This window comes from Haplochromis burtoni, unplaced genomic scaffold (assembly GCF_018398535.1).
Source record: "Haplochromis burtoni strain Fernald_Lab_line unplaced genomic scaffold, NCSU_Asbu1 Contig_52, whole genome shotgun sequence".
In the NCBI taxonomy this organism is placed as follows: domain Eukaryota; kingdom Metazoa; phylum Chordata; class Actinopteri; order Cichliformes; family Cichlidae; genus Haplochromis; species Haplochromis burtoni.
Genome location: NW_024582413.1, coordinates 1,874,636 through 1,891,946, shown reverse-complemented (window position 1 = coordinate 1,891,946; position 17,311 = coordinate 1,874,636). Strand labels below are relative to the sequence as shown.

General features: G+C 40.7%; 1 protein-coding gene across 6 annotated transcripts in view; it reads right to left on the bottom strand.

The window, feature by feature from the left end:
* Positions 1-17,311, bottom strand: part of shank1 (SH3 and multiple ankyrin repeat domains 1) — a 105,586-nt gene that overhangs the window by 51,849 nt on the left and 36,426 nt on the right. For all 6 annotated transcript variants that reach the window (XM_005921788.2, XM_005921789.2, XM_005921790.2 and 3 more), the window contains exon 3: positions 209-412. In XM_005921788.2, coding sequence (XP_005921850.1) covers positions 209-412 — 204 coding nt within the window. The remainder of the gene's footprint in view (positions 1-208; positions 413-17,311) is intronic.

The following is a 17,311-nucleotide window of genomic DNA, read 5'->3' as shown; positions in this document are numbered from 1 at the left end:
GCAGCTTGGCATGAACTTTAGATTAATTAGCCTAGGTAATTAAACTTTTCTGACTTTTCCTGAACATATCATTAGATTTATTTTAAAATCCTGTTAATAGGAAACAATCAGAATCTGTTTTATTGCACAAAAGTGACATCTTGTGGGCAAAAAGCTAGTATTACACTCTGTGTTTCATGAAACTGTCAATAAGAGGATCGGTTATTACCTCCAAATACGGTACACCTTTCTCAAAGGACTGTGGGTACTCTTTTAGCAGCCTCTCTTCCTCCAGGAACTTGGCATCGTGGCCGTCCGTGGCAGGCTGGAACAGACCATAGTTCAGGACATCTCGCAGAGACTCGGTCAGGGAGCACAGCACCTGCTGCTTGGCTTTCCACACAGTGGCATCTGGATTAAACCGCAAACATTTCTGCAAGAGATACCAAAGTAAATATTGAAGCTAGCTCAGGTGAAATATTCTGAGAACAGTTGTGGTTTGAAAAAGAGGATATACAGGATGAGTATATACAGTGGATACAGATTCAACACGGCAACAATCAAATGCATGTAATACACAAGTTAACAAACCTGATTTTAAAACACATATAAATCTAAAAAGTAGAAAGCAAATAGAAACATATTCACTGATCTGACAAAAGTGTGTAAACTGTGATAAATCAGTCTGAGGGCTTTAATCTGATCATATGAGGTGAAGTGGCCTTTGAATCTGTGCCTTTAAAACGAACAGTAACTAATGGAAAAATTAGATGAACTAAAATCAGGGGAACTTTTCTACACCAGGAACAGCCCAACTTCTGCCTGAGTGTTTCACCTGCTAGTACTCGTTACTTTTCAAAAACACAACTGATTTGGATTAAATCTTTAAACAGCTGAAATATATTTGTTTTTTGTAACAAAGAACAACAAATAAATGTCAGCTAGCTACAGTACCACAGCTGTTTTTGACCTCCTGTATTAGGATATAATGTAACTCTTATTAGAACTAATAAGCTGTCGCTCAGCGATAAAGAAATCAGACTTGCGTCCATGAATTACTGATTTGAACTGCAGTGCTGACAAGCACTCTTCCCTCTGGGTGTAACTGTATCCCATGTCTGAATATACAAATATGTAACCAAGTGAAAACTAATATTGAAAACACAAACTTCTATTCTATACAGGAGTTAAGAGCAGGTTAAGCTTCTCGTGCTCATTTTTCATTGGTGTGATGGCCCTCCTGCCCTGCCTGCTGTGTGTTTTTCCCCTCCTTCGCTCTGCGTGTTGCTTTGCCCCATCTTCCTGTTAGTGAGTTAATCAGCACAACTAAAGGACATGACCAGTCTCCCTGGAGCATTTAGGAGCTGGATGCCTTAGTATTTCCTCCCTCTCTGTCCACTCAGCACTGTGTTTCTTGCTTGTTTGGCTTCAGCCTTGTTATTTTGGGTTATATATCTATGTAGCAATTTCAGACCATCATTTAAACACTGATCCAACTGCTGACATGGGTGGGGTTAGGTTAATTGATAATTCAAAGTTGGCTGTAAGTGTGAATGTGAGTATAAAGGGTTGTCTGCCTCTCTGTGTTAGCCCTGGAACAGCCTGGCGACCTGTCCAGGTGACCCTGAGCTGGATGAGCAGAAGAAAATGGATGGATGGATATGAAATAACTTATTAAGTCTGAGCAATACTTTGTAGACCCGAATGATAAAAATGTGGTGAGACATGGATTAGGGGAAGGGTTTTCAACCTATTTGTATAAATCTTCGAGTGTCCTAAGAGCACAGAAGCGTCAGTAACTGTGAAATGGAACAAATGTGGACAACCAAGACTCCCCACAGATTCGATGCCAAACTGAGTGAGTGGGCAGGGCCTGAAGATCGCAACAAGTCTTCAGAAGATCACCACAGAGATTGAGATGTCAGCTGAGAAGAACAATCACCTCAGCAGCAGTTACGACAGCCTGCTTGCAGTTTAACAAACTTTGAGAAGGACTTTGAGAATATGAAGATAAAGATTTTCTGGACTGAACAGAACTCCCAGTACTGTGTCTGCTGAAAACTAGGTGCAGCTCATCATCTGGCTAAGATCATCTGTATGGTGAAGCGTGGCAGTGAGAGCAGGCAGCAGAAAACTGAAGCATGAATTCGCACAGACGATGGCAGTTCACAGATGGTTCCCATCTAATCTGACAAAGATTGACAGGATCTTTTAGGAGGAATGGGAGGAACTGCCCAAATCCAGGTGTGCACAGCCTTTATAGACTTATCCGAGCAGTGTCTTGGATAACCCAGCTGTTCTAAGAAGAAATAACGACTGCCAAAGAGATTACAAACTTCTGAATGTTCTCTAAATGAAGGATTTAAGTTTTCATTATCTTTTGTTTTATTTTTAAAATATATCTATTAAAAAACATACAAACAAAAAGGAGCTTCTACCCACCTCCATATTCTTTTTTCTTTTTTTTTACGATGATATATGGGAATATAACAGTAAATACTAAATATTAAACATTATTGTGCAGTACGTAAGATCGACAGCACACAGTGTGCTTTGAGGTAGGAGCCAAAAAGGGTGTAGTTTGTGTGTGTGAGCACCTCCATATTCCTATTACAGGGATTACTTGTGCATATGCTGACCTCTCTGTTGAAAAGTTGACCATGTTTAATGTGAGCGTTCTCCAGTCTTACATTAAATATACAGCGGGGAAAATAAGTATTTGACACATCAGCATTTTCATCAGTAAGGGGATTTCTAAGTGGACTATTGACACAACATTTCCACCAGATGTTGCCATCAAGCCAAATATTGAATTCATACAAACAAATCAGAACATTGAAGTATACAAGTTGGATCATATTAAATAAAGTGCAATGACACAGGGAATAAGTATTGAATACATGAAGATAACAAGGGGCAAAATGACATAGAAAGCCAGGAGATCACCTGAAATCTGTCAGTATTGATAGAGAAATCCTGTCCCCTATCAGTACTAATTGATATCAGCTGCTTTAGTCCTAATTGATGGCCTATAAAGGCTCCTCATTACCCAGAAGGCACACAGGAAAGACTTCATGATGGGTAAAATCAAAGAACTCTCTCAAGATCTTCGTAATCTTATCGTTGAAAAGCATTGTGATGGGAATGGTTATAGGTGCATTTCCAGAATGCTGAATGTTCCTGTGAGCACTGTGGGGGCCATTATCCGGAAATGGAAAGAGCATCAGTTCACCATAAACCTGCCACGATCAGGTGCTCCACGCAAGATCCCTGTCCGAGGAGTCCAAAGAATAATCAGGAGAGTTCTCCAAGAGCCAAGAACCACTCGGACAGAACTTCAGGAAGACCTTGCATCAGCAGGTACTGTTGTTTCAAAGAAAACTATAAGCAATGCACTGAACCGCCATGGCATCCATGCACGCTCACCACGCAAGACTCCATTGCTGAACAAAAAGCATGTCAAGGCTCGGTTAAAATTTGCGCAACAGCATTTGGAGAAGCCTGTGGATTATTGGAAGACTATAGTATGGTCAGATGAAAGCAAAATTGAACTTTTTGGCAGCCATTCTACACACCATGTTTGGAGAAGAAATGGCACTGCTCACCACCCCAAGAACACCATACCAACAGTTAAGTTTGGGGGTGGTAGCATCATGGTTTGGGGCTGCTTTTCAGCAAGGGGTACTGGCAGACTTCATATTATTGAAGGCAGGATGAATGGAGAGATGTACCGGGACATTCTGGATAAAAATCTGCTGCCATCTACCAGGAAGCTAAAAATGAAAAGAGGGTGGACATTTCAGCAAGACAATGATCCCAAACACAAGGCCAAGGAAACAATGAAGTGGTTTCAAAGAAAGAAAATCAAGTTGCTTGAATGGCCCAGTCAATCACCTGACCTAAATCCCATAGAAAATCTATGGAGAGAACTGAAGATTAAAGTTCATAAAAGAGGCCCAAGGAACCTTCAAGATTTAAAGACCGTTTGTGTGGAAGAATGGGCCAGAATCACTCCTGAGCAATGCAGACGACTGGTCTATCCATACAAGAGGCGTCTAGAAGCTGTAATCACCAACAAAGGCTTTTCTACAAAGTATTAAATAAAGTGTGTTCAATACTTATTCCCTGTGTCATTGCACTTTATTTAATATGATCCAACTTGTATACTTCAATGTTCTGATTTGTTTGTATGAATTCAATATTTGGCTTGATGGCAACATCTGGTGGAAATGTTGTGTCTATAGTCCACTTAGAAATCCCCTTACTGATGAAAATGCTGATGTGTCAAATACTTATTTTCCCCGCTGTATATGAAAGAAAATAATGTGAAAGAGAAGTTTACAGGAGTTTGAAAAAAGTGAAAGGTCTAAATGTATTATAATAAACTGCATATATCTGAGTAGACTAGAAATCTGGTTCTTTTTTTTTCTAATCTGTCTGGGTAAAAAGATTATAAACATACTTCTCTCCTGCTGCATAAACTATTTGCTGGCTTAAAGTGGGCCTTTGGTAAGCCAATAACAAACATGAACTAGCTGTGCAGTCATAACTTTTTCTTTTTGTAATTAAAAAATTTAAAAAGTACATAAACTCCCAGTGCTGCACACATTATGTGGTATTATGCAGATGGTTCAATTGTGTGTGGTTTCATAGAATAATGAGATTTTTGGTGACTATTGGTCCATGCGTAGTTAAGGTAATAAATCTGTGCTGTATTCATTTTCCTGTTATTTCTGGCTGTTTGATAAACACAATTATCGTTTATCAGTAAAAACTCTTCAAGAATCCTTTAGTGAATCAGAAATGATTGTTTGGATGCCTGAGAGGGGTCATGAGATCAAGCTCTGTGACAGTGTATGTTCTCTCTGGCTGCAGAACACTGAGGCTGGCGCCCCCCTGATCCAGAAGGGGGAGACAGCGGCGGAGTAAATCGGGTGATTCCCAGAGGTCTCATTCCGGGATATGAATGTCAGTTGGGTGCAGCTTTAAGTGTCTCCGATGGGGTTGTGAATGGCCAAATGCATAACGGCCTAGAAGCTCAGTCAGCAAAGTGGAGCCTAACTCACTACACAGATGGCTGACAAAAGGTTTTTTGGCATTGCTCCCCTCCCGCCTCCCTCTTATCGCCCAGAGTGCAGTTGGGCTGCTTTCTGACCTTGAGGCAGCAGCAGCAGGACGGTCGGCCCACGCAGAGCACAGCCAGCTGCAAGGATCCCTGCGTACTGCTGCATTAGGCCCTCTGCATGGGCTCAAGTCTCCAGCCAGCACTGCGTGTAACACGTTACACTCATTCATTAATTGTCACTCATCTTAATCTCTTCACACACGCACACACTGACACACATTTCTGTGACTGTTCGTGTCCTACAAAGAGAAGGATATAAAAACCCCACACGGGGGGGTGCAGAGGAGTAACACAACATTTTCTCCCTCTATTTTATTCAGTGTCTCCATTCGCACACAGCCAACCCGGTCACCACGGCAACCAGTTCATTAGTGGAGCAAGCTGCTTGTTGCCATAGAGACATCCTTGTGTTCCCTAGGAGATGTGGTACTGGGAAGGTGTGCGTGCATTTGTGTGTGAGGATGTGCATCAGTGTGTGTGTGTGTGTGTGTGTGTGTTAGTTACAGCAGCGTGGCAAAATAGAACAGAGTAAAAGGGAGGCGAACGCCTTCGATTTTGAGTTTGTGAGAGGGAGCAAGAGGATGAAGAGGTGTGTCTGTTTGAATTAGATTAGTTTTCTCTATCTCTCATACACACACACACACACACACACACACACACACACACACACAACCTACACACTGCACTTACAGTCCCATCAAAGGAAGCCAGCAAACACTTTAAAATGAATCACAATCACAGCATGAGGGAATGAAGGTTAAGGATTTGGTTATCAGAGAGGAAGAATATTCCCACAGTCAACCGTAACAATATTAGATCATAAAACACTGATTATCATCATAAAACGCATTTCTGTAATAACCCTGCTTTTGGCCTAAAATGGTTTTAGACGCTTGGAGACTTTACTGAGGCAGCCGTGTTGCTTATTGATCTGTACACCTCCAGGAAAATGATTGATCCTCTAGCTTCTAACTGAACCAGCCAATTAGGGGCATCGCCCATTTATTATTCTGATCAGGCCTTCAAAATGCTGCTTAGTTCAGTTTTCTCACTGATCCTCCAATCCTACAGGCATTTTTGTATTGCTCGACATTAACAAAAGCAACACTATGCTTTTGCGTCTGGGATTTGCAACACTGACAGCTGCCTAATCTGTCCACCAATTGCAGACTTGCAGTGTTTAGAGCACCCTCTGCTGGGTGTAGAAATCTGTATGTTCAAGGATAAATGTAAAGACTTAAATACCAAACACATATACTAGCTAATTCCTTCAGCCTATTCAGTGCTTTGCAGATGTCTGTTTGGCTCTGATTTTTTAAATACATTTGCATAAATCTACAAAACAACAACGACATGCTTTTACTTTATTAAATGGTGGGACAAAATGCCAGTGAGGGTCATATGAAATTAAAGGGGATCTGAGTCACTTGCTCTTCGCTATTTGTTACTTTGTTGTGAGTTCAGCTTGTGGTTGTTGTTGTTGTTTTTTTCCATTTTGCATAGAATAGCACATCTATTTTACTCACTTTGCTAAACTTTAGAAGGGAACACCTAATCCCTGTGACACTTGTGGTTTATACTCAAATGATCCTCTGATCTTGAGGTCCTCTGTGGATCTCAGGATGTCTACATCATAGACATTAGATTTTTGCACTTTTCTTCTTGAAAATATGATAAACTTCCATAAGTCACAAGCTACCCTTAGACACAAGGAGCCACCACAACAGGTACCTCCACATATTTGAATTGGCAGATTTTTATGGCATCCTTGCATATCTTTCAGTTCCATAATGTAGTGGTTTAAATGTTCACCTAATACGTACAAGATCCTACTTGAAAACATGCTATATCCTCTGATAATGATGCTCAAACTCAGTAATAGAAAAAAATGAACAGAAGCAAGATTTTGGCTTTAGATTGTGCGACTTGAAGTGGCTATAAAATAGCTTTATAATAGTTATTATTAACCTGTGTCTCTCTTCCACATTCTTTCTTTTGTTCTGTCTTCCTTGCCTCACCCCAAACAGTCACAGCAAATAGCCACTGTTTTCTGGTTGTGCTCGAGGTTTCTTCCTGTTAAAAGGGAGTTTTTCCTTCCCCCTGTCACCAGGTGCTTGCCCATAGGGGGTCATTTGACTGTTGGGATTTTCTGTCTCTTATTCTAGTGACTTTATAATATAAAGAGCCACGAGGAGACTGTTTCTCTGATTTGACACAATATAAATAAAACTTCAACCTCAAATTGTGTGATATTTGGTTCCACCGTTAGGGTGTGTAATGTTGCTATTATAAATGTAAAATTTAGCCTGCCTTCACTAAATATAATTAAACTTACACGTAAGTTCAGTAAAAATGATCTGCAATCACTCTTCTGCCTGCTTTCCTTGGTGTTTGGCTGCTAGTCTGTTCTATCACCTCCTCTTTCCCTTGCTGTTAAACTCCATACTGACATCATTAAACTAGTCCAATCATATTCTTGCTTTTTGCTTCTTCTTCTTCTTCTTCTTCAGGCCAATCAGCCATTATTCTGTGTGCATTAAATCTCAGGGCTCTTCCATCATTCTAGCTTTTAGATTCTCATTCGTGCAACCCACTTCTTCCCCATCTGCACCTCACCCAAGTTACTCAGCGCTCCATCCAAGCTGCCATCGTCATCTTCACCACAAGTAGCTTCTAGACTCCGGGGGTTCCTGTGTCCGAACTCCTATCATTGCTGGGATTCGGTTCTGTCATGATGGGTCATTGGGGTCTATTCAGCAGTCTGGATTCATTAATTTTTTTCTCTATAAATCATGTTCAATTCTTCCAAATGGTCTCCCCTGAACTGAAATTATTGTACATAAAGAAATCCAACTGTTAGTTTCTTTACGCTTCTATTTTAGCCCTGGAAATCTAATTTGTTTCTAGTGCTCTTTGCATGCAGCATGTTAGCTAATGTTAGCCCTACAAAAAAAGACCCAGTGCCAGCACAGGCAGTCAAAACAGTCCTTTTATTCTCTAAGGGACATTACACATAAAAGTTGTACATTTCGAGTCCAGCAAATAGTCAGAAAAATAGTCAGCTTTCACATTATCAAAAGTGAAAGCATTGCCCTTCTGGGGAAAAAAGCAAGCTGGTTTATTAAAAATATTACATTAGGCTTTTAATATTAACATCAACTCAAAAAGCTGCACTTTTGGAATAAACTGGTCTCCAACCAGACAGTGGTATTTTTTTTTCAAGCGAATGCAATCCCAAAATATTGGGAGTCACTGGTTTAATCTTTTGTAATAAATTATTTATTCTCTTATATTTTATTAATCTGAAATGTAACTGTAGGTCTGAAATAAATGTAGCAGAAGCACGGCACTGCCCTCTGAAATAGGATAACCCATCCCCACTGCCCTATTTATTTCAAAAGAAAATGTTAAAATGTTCACTACATTTAATCCATTTGTCAAATTCAAAGTGGTGGAGAGTCATCATCTCACCCAGGGGTCAACTTCAGCTGTAAACCAGTGAGTCTTTGGTTATGGTGTTCCTGACCCTTTGGTCAAGAGAGCAGACTTGATCCTACATGTTTTTGAGGGTAAGAGAAACCAGAGCATCAGGAGAACATGCAAACACAACAGAGAAGAGCTCATCCCTGGTAGGCATAAAAATGCAGGTAAATACGTGAGATATAGGAGATATATGAGAGAGGCATGGTGCTCCTATGGTCCCAGAAAGCCAAACTAGGATTCATGCTGTGCAACTTTGCTGAAATAAAATATAAATTGTGGAGGGGGGGGAAGCTAATTACCTAAAAAAAACATATTTAGGTAATTGTGTAGATGCTGATAAACCAGTATTAATGGTAGGTTTGGGTTTTTGTTTTGTTTTTTACAGCTATTTATTACCCTGATATTTTTTGCAGTGTAGAAAGACATCATCTGGTCTGCTGGGTGAATCTCTGGGGCAATGCATGATTCTTTTTCAGGGTTTCTGGTGCAGCCAGACAGTTTGATAGATAGATAGTTTAAGATGTTCTGTTCCATAAGTAGGTCGTGTTTCGAATTAAACTTAATGTAACAAAACAGGCATCACAAGTGTGCAGTGGTTAGCACCGTTGCCTCCCAGCAGGAGAGACTTGGATTTGGATCCACTGTCCTTGGATACTATGACGTCCAACCACAATCCAAAGACATGTTTGAAATCCATGACTGGCTGTAGGAGTGAATGGTCATCTGCCTCTATGTGTTAGCCCTCTGATCTCCAGGGTGTAACTTGGTACCTGTGATGGTCTCCCCCGCCCCCCCCCCCCCAACCCTGACCTGGATAAGCAGAAAAAAACTGATGGATGGAAAATATATATCAGACAATAGGCAATAGCATATACAATCTCCCTTTATGCTACACATAGACTGTTTAAGTGCATGAAACCAAAGCCTGCTTGAAGCATTTACATGCTTTTCATCTCTGAATACAGGTTTATCTAGATTAACATGATAGCAAGCATAGTCAGATTTCTGCAGTTTTTCATGGTAGTGAGTTTTGACTCATCAAAATCTGAGATTTACTTTTCTGAACTCTGCATTTGCTTCTCTGCTGGATATGGCTTCTCCATCTGTTCATCAGTAATATAAAAAAAAATTGAAAGTCAGACTCTGTTGTCTCTTTCTTTTGGTGCGAGCAACATAACAGCGAATGAGGTGTTCATACTCCACAGGATGCTGATTTTCATACTCCAGCTCCAAGAACGCTCCAACATACACGCACTCAGTCTCACAGCTTTTCCAGCACTTAAAACTTCCATATGATTCTTAGTTTTACATTAAAATCTTTATGCATCTTTAAGCCCTTCTGTTCCTCTTGTGGCTTTATCATTATGCAGACCGAAAATTCTGTCTTACCTCCTAAAGCTGTGATCACACTTTCCCACTCACACACACCCACTCACTCTGTCCATGCTGCTCTTTATCTTCCCCTGCCTATCTTATTCTCCTTCCTCCTCCTCCCCCCCCCTCCCCCCTCGCTCTCTCCATCTTCCTATAACAGCTCTGTCACTTATCTATGCAGAAATAAGAGACTGTGCTCGCTCTCCCACTCCACTTTCTGTCTCTAGCTCTCTTTATCGCTGCCCCCTCTGGCCTTTTTCTGCAGGCCAATTGCAGGGGGACTAGAAGCCTTTAATGAGATCTATGGGGAAATAACCCCCCCACCACACGCAGACACACACACACACACACACACATATGCGAGTGCATGCGTGTGTGCCTGGCATGTCGTCATTTAACTACTCTCTCCCTGTAATGCACTCCAACCAGACGTTTTCTTTACAGAAGATGAGAACAATGAATTCATTTTAAAGCATTCCTGTCATCCCTTATCTTCCCCGTCCTTTCTTCCTCCATTGTCTTCATCAACTTTCCATCTCTCTCACATGTATACTGCCCTGCCTCCTCTCCTCCTGTCATACTTCCCTCTCTATTATCTCAGTACTTCTGTTCACCTCTGGGGCTCATCTTTCATTAACATGCAAACCCTAAAGTGCTGTAGCACGTCGGACTCCATGCCTTGTAGTCTGACTAGTTCACATATCTTAACAAGGCACTGGAAGATACTAGTGCGGAAGTTCGTTTGCGAGGCCAAATCCTGCACGAGGGCTGCAGCTTTCACTTCAGGGTTTGAAAGAATTCAGCTCAAGTCAAACAGCGTAGAAAAACTCATCTGTTTCATGCTGTTTAATGCACTCAGCGGGCAAATGCCAACTTGACTTGGCGTGCACGAGTCTGACAATCTAATAAACCTGCAGATACGACTGCCTTCACCTCCCGCTGTGACAGCATGGTATGAACAACTCGTGATACACAGATCTAAGTGTCTCTGTGCACATGAGTGAGTTAATGTACCAGCAGCTTTTATGTGTGCTACCAGTTGACGATAAGGTAGGATCAGATGTTTATGCTACTTCATACACTTGATTATGATGTGCACTTTTATTTCAAAAACATAGTGTGTAATCAGATACTTACTCTTTATTGCAATATGAGAAAATCTGGAGTCATTTCTGTTATCAGGACATGTCCTTTAACTGCTCATGTGATTGTTCTAAAAGCCAATATGTCCCCTTTACTGAATTCTCTTCACTGCATCCCTGTTAAATCCAGAATTACATTTAAAACCCTTCTCCTCACATACAGCCTTAAGTGAACAGGCCCCATTATATCCTAAAGATCTAATAGTCCCATATTGTCCTAACAGAGCTCTTCATTCTCAGGCTGCAGGCTTACATGTGGTTCCTACAGTTTAAAAGTAGAATAGGAGGCAGAGCCTTCAGCTTTCGGACCCCTGTCCTGTAGATCCAGCTCCCAGTTTAGGTTCAGGAGAAAGAAACCCACTTCAAATTTTCATTTTTTTAGTGACGCTTAGATTCATCTGACCCTGAAGCATCCCTTAATGCTGGTTCAGGAAGCTGGACTTCCCATCACTCCATGCACTCGAGCACTTCTCCTCAACTCCCCCCTTTACACCCCTTGCAGTTATACGCCACTGCTGCATGCAATATTTGTCTACTTTCTCTTGCACTTTGTGTTTTTGTGTGTTTGTTGTTTGTGATGTCATTCTGATTATTTTTCCTCTTTTATTTATTTGCCCTCATCCCTTAAACCAGGCTCATCCCTGAGCCTGGCTCTGTTAAAAGCTCCGTCGCCTTATTAGAGCTGATATTTCTAAGAGTCTTTCTTTAATATTGTGGATTCCTCATCTGACCATTTAAAGCGCCATCAGACGACTGTTGTCAGAAACTGGAGATATTAAAATGAAACAGAATAAAAGTGAACGTATTTATTTGACCAGCAAAAAGACTTCAGCTCAGCTACATTCCAAAACGTGGCGTCTACCTCAATGCACTACAGAGTCTCAATAAAGTTGAATGAATCAAGGTCTGAAAGCACACAAATCGTGCTATAGTGTAATGTTATAAAGCTTAAGCATTTTAAATAATTGGGTTAAAAACCTCAATCCTTACAATAATGCGTCCATATTTTTGCTCTTTGGTTGTTACACTTACAGCACGGATGTGAAACATCGACAAGCCTAAATAAAGCGTCTGACCCTTGTATGTTTTTTCACTTTACATTGGCTTAAGAACCACAAAGCAAGTTATTAGTTTACACTTTTTAGCAACCAAAATAATAGATGCAAAGTTTCCAGCTGGCCAACAAAATCCAGATGATTATAAACAGATCTGTAGTAAATACACAATATATAAAAGAGTACTTCCAAAAGGAATTCACCATTAGAGTGTCACTGTGATCTCTGAGCTGGTAATTTGTAGGTCAGAACCTCCCTTTGAAAAAAAAAAAAGTGGACTAGATTACAAATAAGAGCATTTCAAAGACGGCATTTTAACCTGACTCAGGTCACAACTTTGACTCCTTCAAATACCGAAGACATCTGAAAACACTTTAAGCAGCTGGATTTGACATAGCAGACATAGCTTCGACCTTTAGTGAATAAAATGTGAAATGACTGTGACAGTGAAAAATATTATTTTACATAACACCCTGAACTGTCTCTTCCTTCTTCTTAACCTATAACCACTACCTGCTAAAGCCAATATTTTTGTCTACATAGATCAATGCTTCAAATCCCCTCTTGATAAATATAATAAGCTGCTACATCTCCTGCTCTCTTTGTAAGTATCAGTGCACCAGCGGTGCAGTCTCGATTGATAGTGACTTGTGAGAGATCTCCCCAGCAGGATTGTGCAGCTCTATTAAGGGAGTTTTAACGCCTCAAAGGTAAATGCCACTGTGTGGGGAGAAAGGATATATCCTCTGATTTTCACAGATGCCACATGTGATGTAGCAAAGTAGCAAAGGCAACAGAAGTAAATGCAGGAAGAAGGTGCTGTGTTCTGGACAATTACACAACACTGAGAATTTCTGTTCATGTCACAGCTAATTGCTCACCCGTACAGACCTTTGCACATCTATAGTACCGCCCACCATTTAAAACACAAAGCATACGTGGCTAAATGTTTTGTTTTTTAGCTCAAACTTGTAACGTACACCTGGAAGTTGGTTCGGATTGGGGTCTGATCACTTTCACATCATAAACGAACCGCTCTGGAGTTAATTTGGAACCGTACCGAGACCACCTACTCCAAAGGGTCTTGGTGTGATTACTGTGTTCACAGGTGCCAAGGAGGAAAACGAACACAAGTTCAATTTAAATGGACTAAACACAGCAGGTGTGAAACATCCTAAGACCGTGTGATGGATAGGAATCGTTTTGGTGATACTCGTGGATACAAATTGCCCCATTTTGTGTAATGACAGAGCTCAACTTTAAGCCTGATGTATTTCAGTGGAAAATGTGTTTCATATCTGCAGCATGCATATTCGCAAGAGTCTTCAGTGGAATCCCTGGCAACCAAGAAAACAGAGCTTTTAGATAAGTAGCAACAATTTTCTCCAGCCAAACAATGATCTTTGTCTGACCCTAACCGAGCTTCTAATGACAGTTAATAATGCAATTAAAGTCTAAAAATCCGTCCCCGCTGGTGCAATCACTCTTAACACTGCTGACCCCATCCAGCCTCCAATGCACATGAATACAAATCAGTAGACAGGAGATCGGTCAGATGAAAAATCATGTTCAAGGTGATGGAAAAAATGGAAAATTCATATCCAGAGACACAAATTAATAGCTTAAAAGTTGTAACTACTTAAAAAAAAAGCTGCCACAAGACTGTTACTGTGACTGCTGTAACAGTATTCTGTGACTGCAGCTACAACCCACAGCTACCATAGAGACTCTCTGTGGAAAATGGATGTAGAAGATGGATCGAAAAAGTGAAGCCTATGCAGAAGTGTGATAAACCTAGCAAACAGGGGGGATTGTAAAAGAAGTCATATTGCATAGACATTTATGGTAATACAATGTTCAGGTTCCTTGATCTGTCGCCTCAGTAAATAGAATAGAATAGAAGAATCCTTTAATTGTCCCACAAGGGGGAAATTTGGTTGTATCAGCAGCAACAACAAATATACAAACAGAACAGGACACAGAACAAAAACACACTTTTTACATATTTACATCATGGACAATGGTTACCAAAGCAGAGTACTGTACAGTTATTAAAATTAGAGTACAGATAAGTGGCAAACCCAGGTTGTAAAAGGTTGTAAAATACTGAGTTTGTCCACTAACCAGCTGAAAGGAATATAAAATGATGTCCTGGTCAACTCAGCTCAGAGAACTTAGAAAACACCAAAGCAAATCCAATAAGAGCCATGCATCTAGATAACGTGCCCGTTTCTATTTATGTCCCACAATGTGGATTACAGTGTGCTTATAAGAGTGCTAAAAATGCACAGCATCTCAGCACTCGTAAAGAAAGCAAAGCTTAAAACACTCAGAACAACCGCCAGTCCAAACTTTTACTGCATACTTCATGTCATCAATAGCTTGTATTTGTGGATACACTGAGAAATTTCCTTATGATCCAGAATAGATTTTAAGATCATGCTGATTTTTTTCCTGTCTACTGTACAAATATAATCTGCTGTGCAACAGCTCCAATGAAATCATAATATAAATTGCCATGTCAGAGTCAATTGGTGTAGGTCAATTTGTATTTAAACTGCATCTAATGCATCATTTCCTAGATGCACACCACTGATTAGTGCACATTAAATATTAGAGCTGGTTTTCTGCAAAAAAAAGAGAAAAAAAAGGCAAAATAATTACCAGTGTCTGTGTGTATTTATCTGTGTCCTGTGCATTACTGCATGTAGATGCTCTTCCATCACTCCATATCCTCCTCCCTCAATTAATAACCTTTCCATTTGCATACTACGGTCAGTCCCTTGATTCATTATAATACAATTAAAATGCAATTAGGGCTTATTTAGGAGGAATTAGCCGAAGTGTAGAACAGAGCTAAAGCAGTGGGTGAAGGTGGGAGGGGGAAGGAATGATACTTCACATCAGTGACAGGACAGAGGAGGTGGAGGAGGATAAAGAGCAAGAGATTGACCAAGAGGGATAACTGTGGACTTCAGATGTTTTCATTCTGAAAGTACAGTCTGAGATTGAGAAAGGGAGTTAAACAATGACCCAAGGAGGCTGAGACAGGACAGGAAGAGTGCAAGAGTATGACACAGTAAATGTCAGAGAGATGCCGCTGGGTTCTAACGCTCATGACCTTGAGGAGTAAGACAATATGCACTCAGTCAGTACACCTCGGCAGGAAGTCGATGAGGTTATGTTTCAGCTCTTTCTTATGTTAATGTTTATCTGCAAGTGTGAGTTTATGTTTAGAATCAGCTCAGAAATAGAGCACAAAAAATGGAAGAGATCAAAGGGGCTTTAAATAACCGAAGAAGACATTAAAAGAGTGCACACTTAGACAAATATTTCAAAACAAGTTAATGAATGTGATTACAAGCCTTTTAGAATTGTTTTTAGGTCTGTGTAATTTAAGAAAGCAAATTACACAGATTGCAAAAGCAATTCAGCATCTAATTGCTTTAAAGACATATAATTATTTATTATTTATTTTGTGTAATCCTTTGCACCACCCGCACAAAAAGAAAAGATCTGAAGTGTCAGGGTCCCTGTGCCTACCTGGTCGGCTCAGTATGGCTACATATGTTTTTATATTCTTTTTTGTTCCTGCTCTCTCCCTTCCCCCTTTCCCTTCTCCCTCTGCCTGGGCGGAGCTCACCTGTGGGCTCCTGCCCTTGGCCCGCGCACCAGGTTGCAATCACGCACCTGCGGCTCATCATGAGTGTTCCAGCTCCTTTATAAGATGGCAGCTCTGTGTTTCTTGTCGCTGGACCGTTGCCGACCCTCGTCAGTGTAACCCCAGCTCAATTACTTCTAGAGTGTTTTCACAGCGATTTGCCTTACAATCCCTTCGTGTCTCTGTGTACAGATTCCCTGGACCAACCCCTGTGTTACCCGAGTGATTGGAGTGTGAAGAGGAGCGTGAGGAGTGGACGGAGTGTTTGTGTGTGTGACTATCGGCGTCTTTCCCGTTCGTGTGTGGACCCCCGGAGCCCGGCTTTCCCCTCACTTTTGTAAATAATCACCTGGTGTATCATAATAAAGACTCTTGTGCTTTCAAGACCTAGAGCCTGCGCGTGAGTCCGTTCAGTCCCGCTGTGACATGAAGAGGCATAAAAATCTTTCCTATTAAAAGACTGAACTCAAACAGGCTTCATTTTTGTTGTTTTTCTCAAAAAAATATTTGAAAGTTCTTCTGTGGAGGAGTTCTCCGATAGTACCCGCCTATCTCAGTGTTTTTAAGTGTTTTTGATCCATGTCAAATATTATTTGATTATATTTGATTCCTGATTTGCTCATTTCCTACTTGCCCACCTAGTTTCACAAAAGAGAGAAAAAACTGTCACTGATTGCATTCCTCTTCCTCAGCTCTCTCCTTGGTAAAGACATTTTTTTTAAAAAACTGAGAAATGTTACACATTAAAAGCGAATCTTTATGCTCATTTCCAGCTTCTTATTCTTGTACTTGGACTTCAAATTGCTCCGTATTTAGCTTAAATGAGCTTTGATGGAACCCGTCACGTCATCCTCTGTTTGAAACAGCCTGTTTTAGCTTCCTTCTGATTGGCTACCTCTCACAAACAGAGTGTCAGAACAGCAGGTGGGTGGTTTAAGTGCTGGAGCCGAATGTAACTCGACTTCTTTGGGGGATTATGAAGACGTTGGGATTGTGAAGCTTCTTCAGTGCTAGACAATGATGGGGAATCTTGGGTATTTAACCTCTTGGAGTACCTGAGAGTTGAAGACCCACCCTGAAGCCTTTTGGATGAGTCATGAAATTTCTTCATGAATCTAAGGAAAAGTCAAGTTGATTACTAATGGAGGAGAACTTACAGAGACGTATAACAGGTGGCGCTTCTGTGCTCACGCCCGGAGCTGTTGGATTGTCTCGGCTATATTATAAATTTCCACTCTCAATGACATCATGCAGAGCCAAGAGTAGAAAAACTGAGTGTTTAGATCAGACCGAAGCCAGGGTTTTCAGCTCATATGAATTCCCTGCACATGCTGCGATCTGATTGATATTCTGGGCAGGTTTAATATGGGCATCCACTAATGGAGCAGCATATGTGATGGAACATAAAGAAAAGCAGAAGAGCTCCACTTAAAGTGTAGCTGATTAATGCGATGCTAATGCTAATACTTTTTAGTATTGCAATCACAGTTTT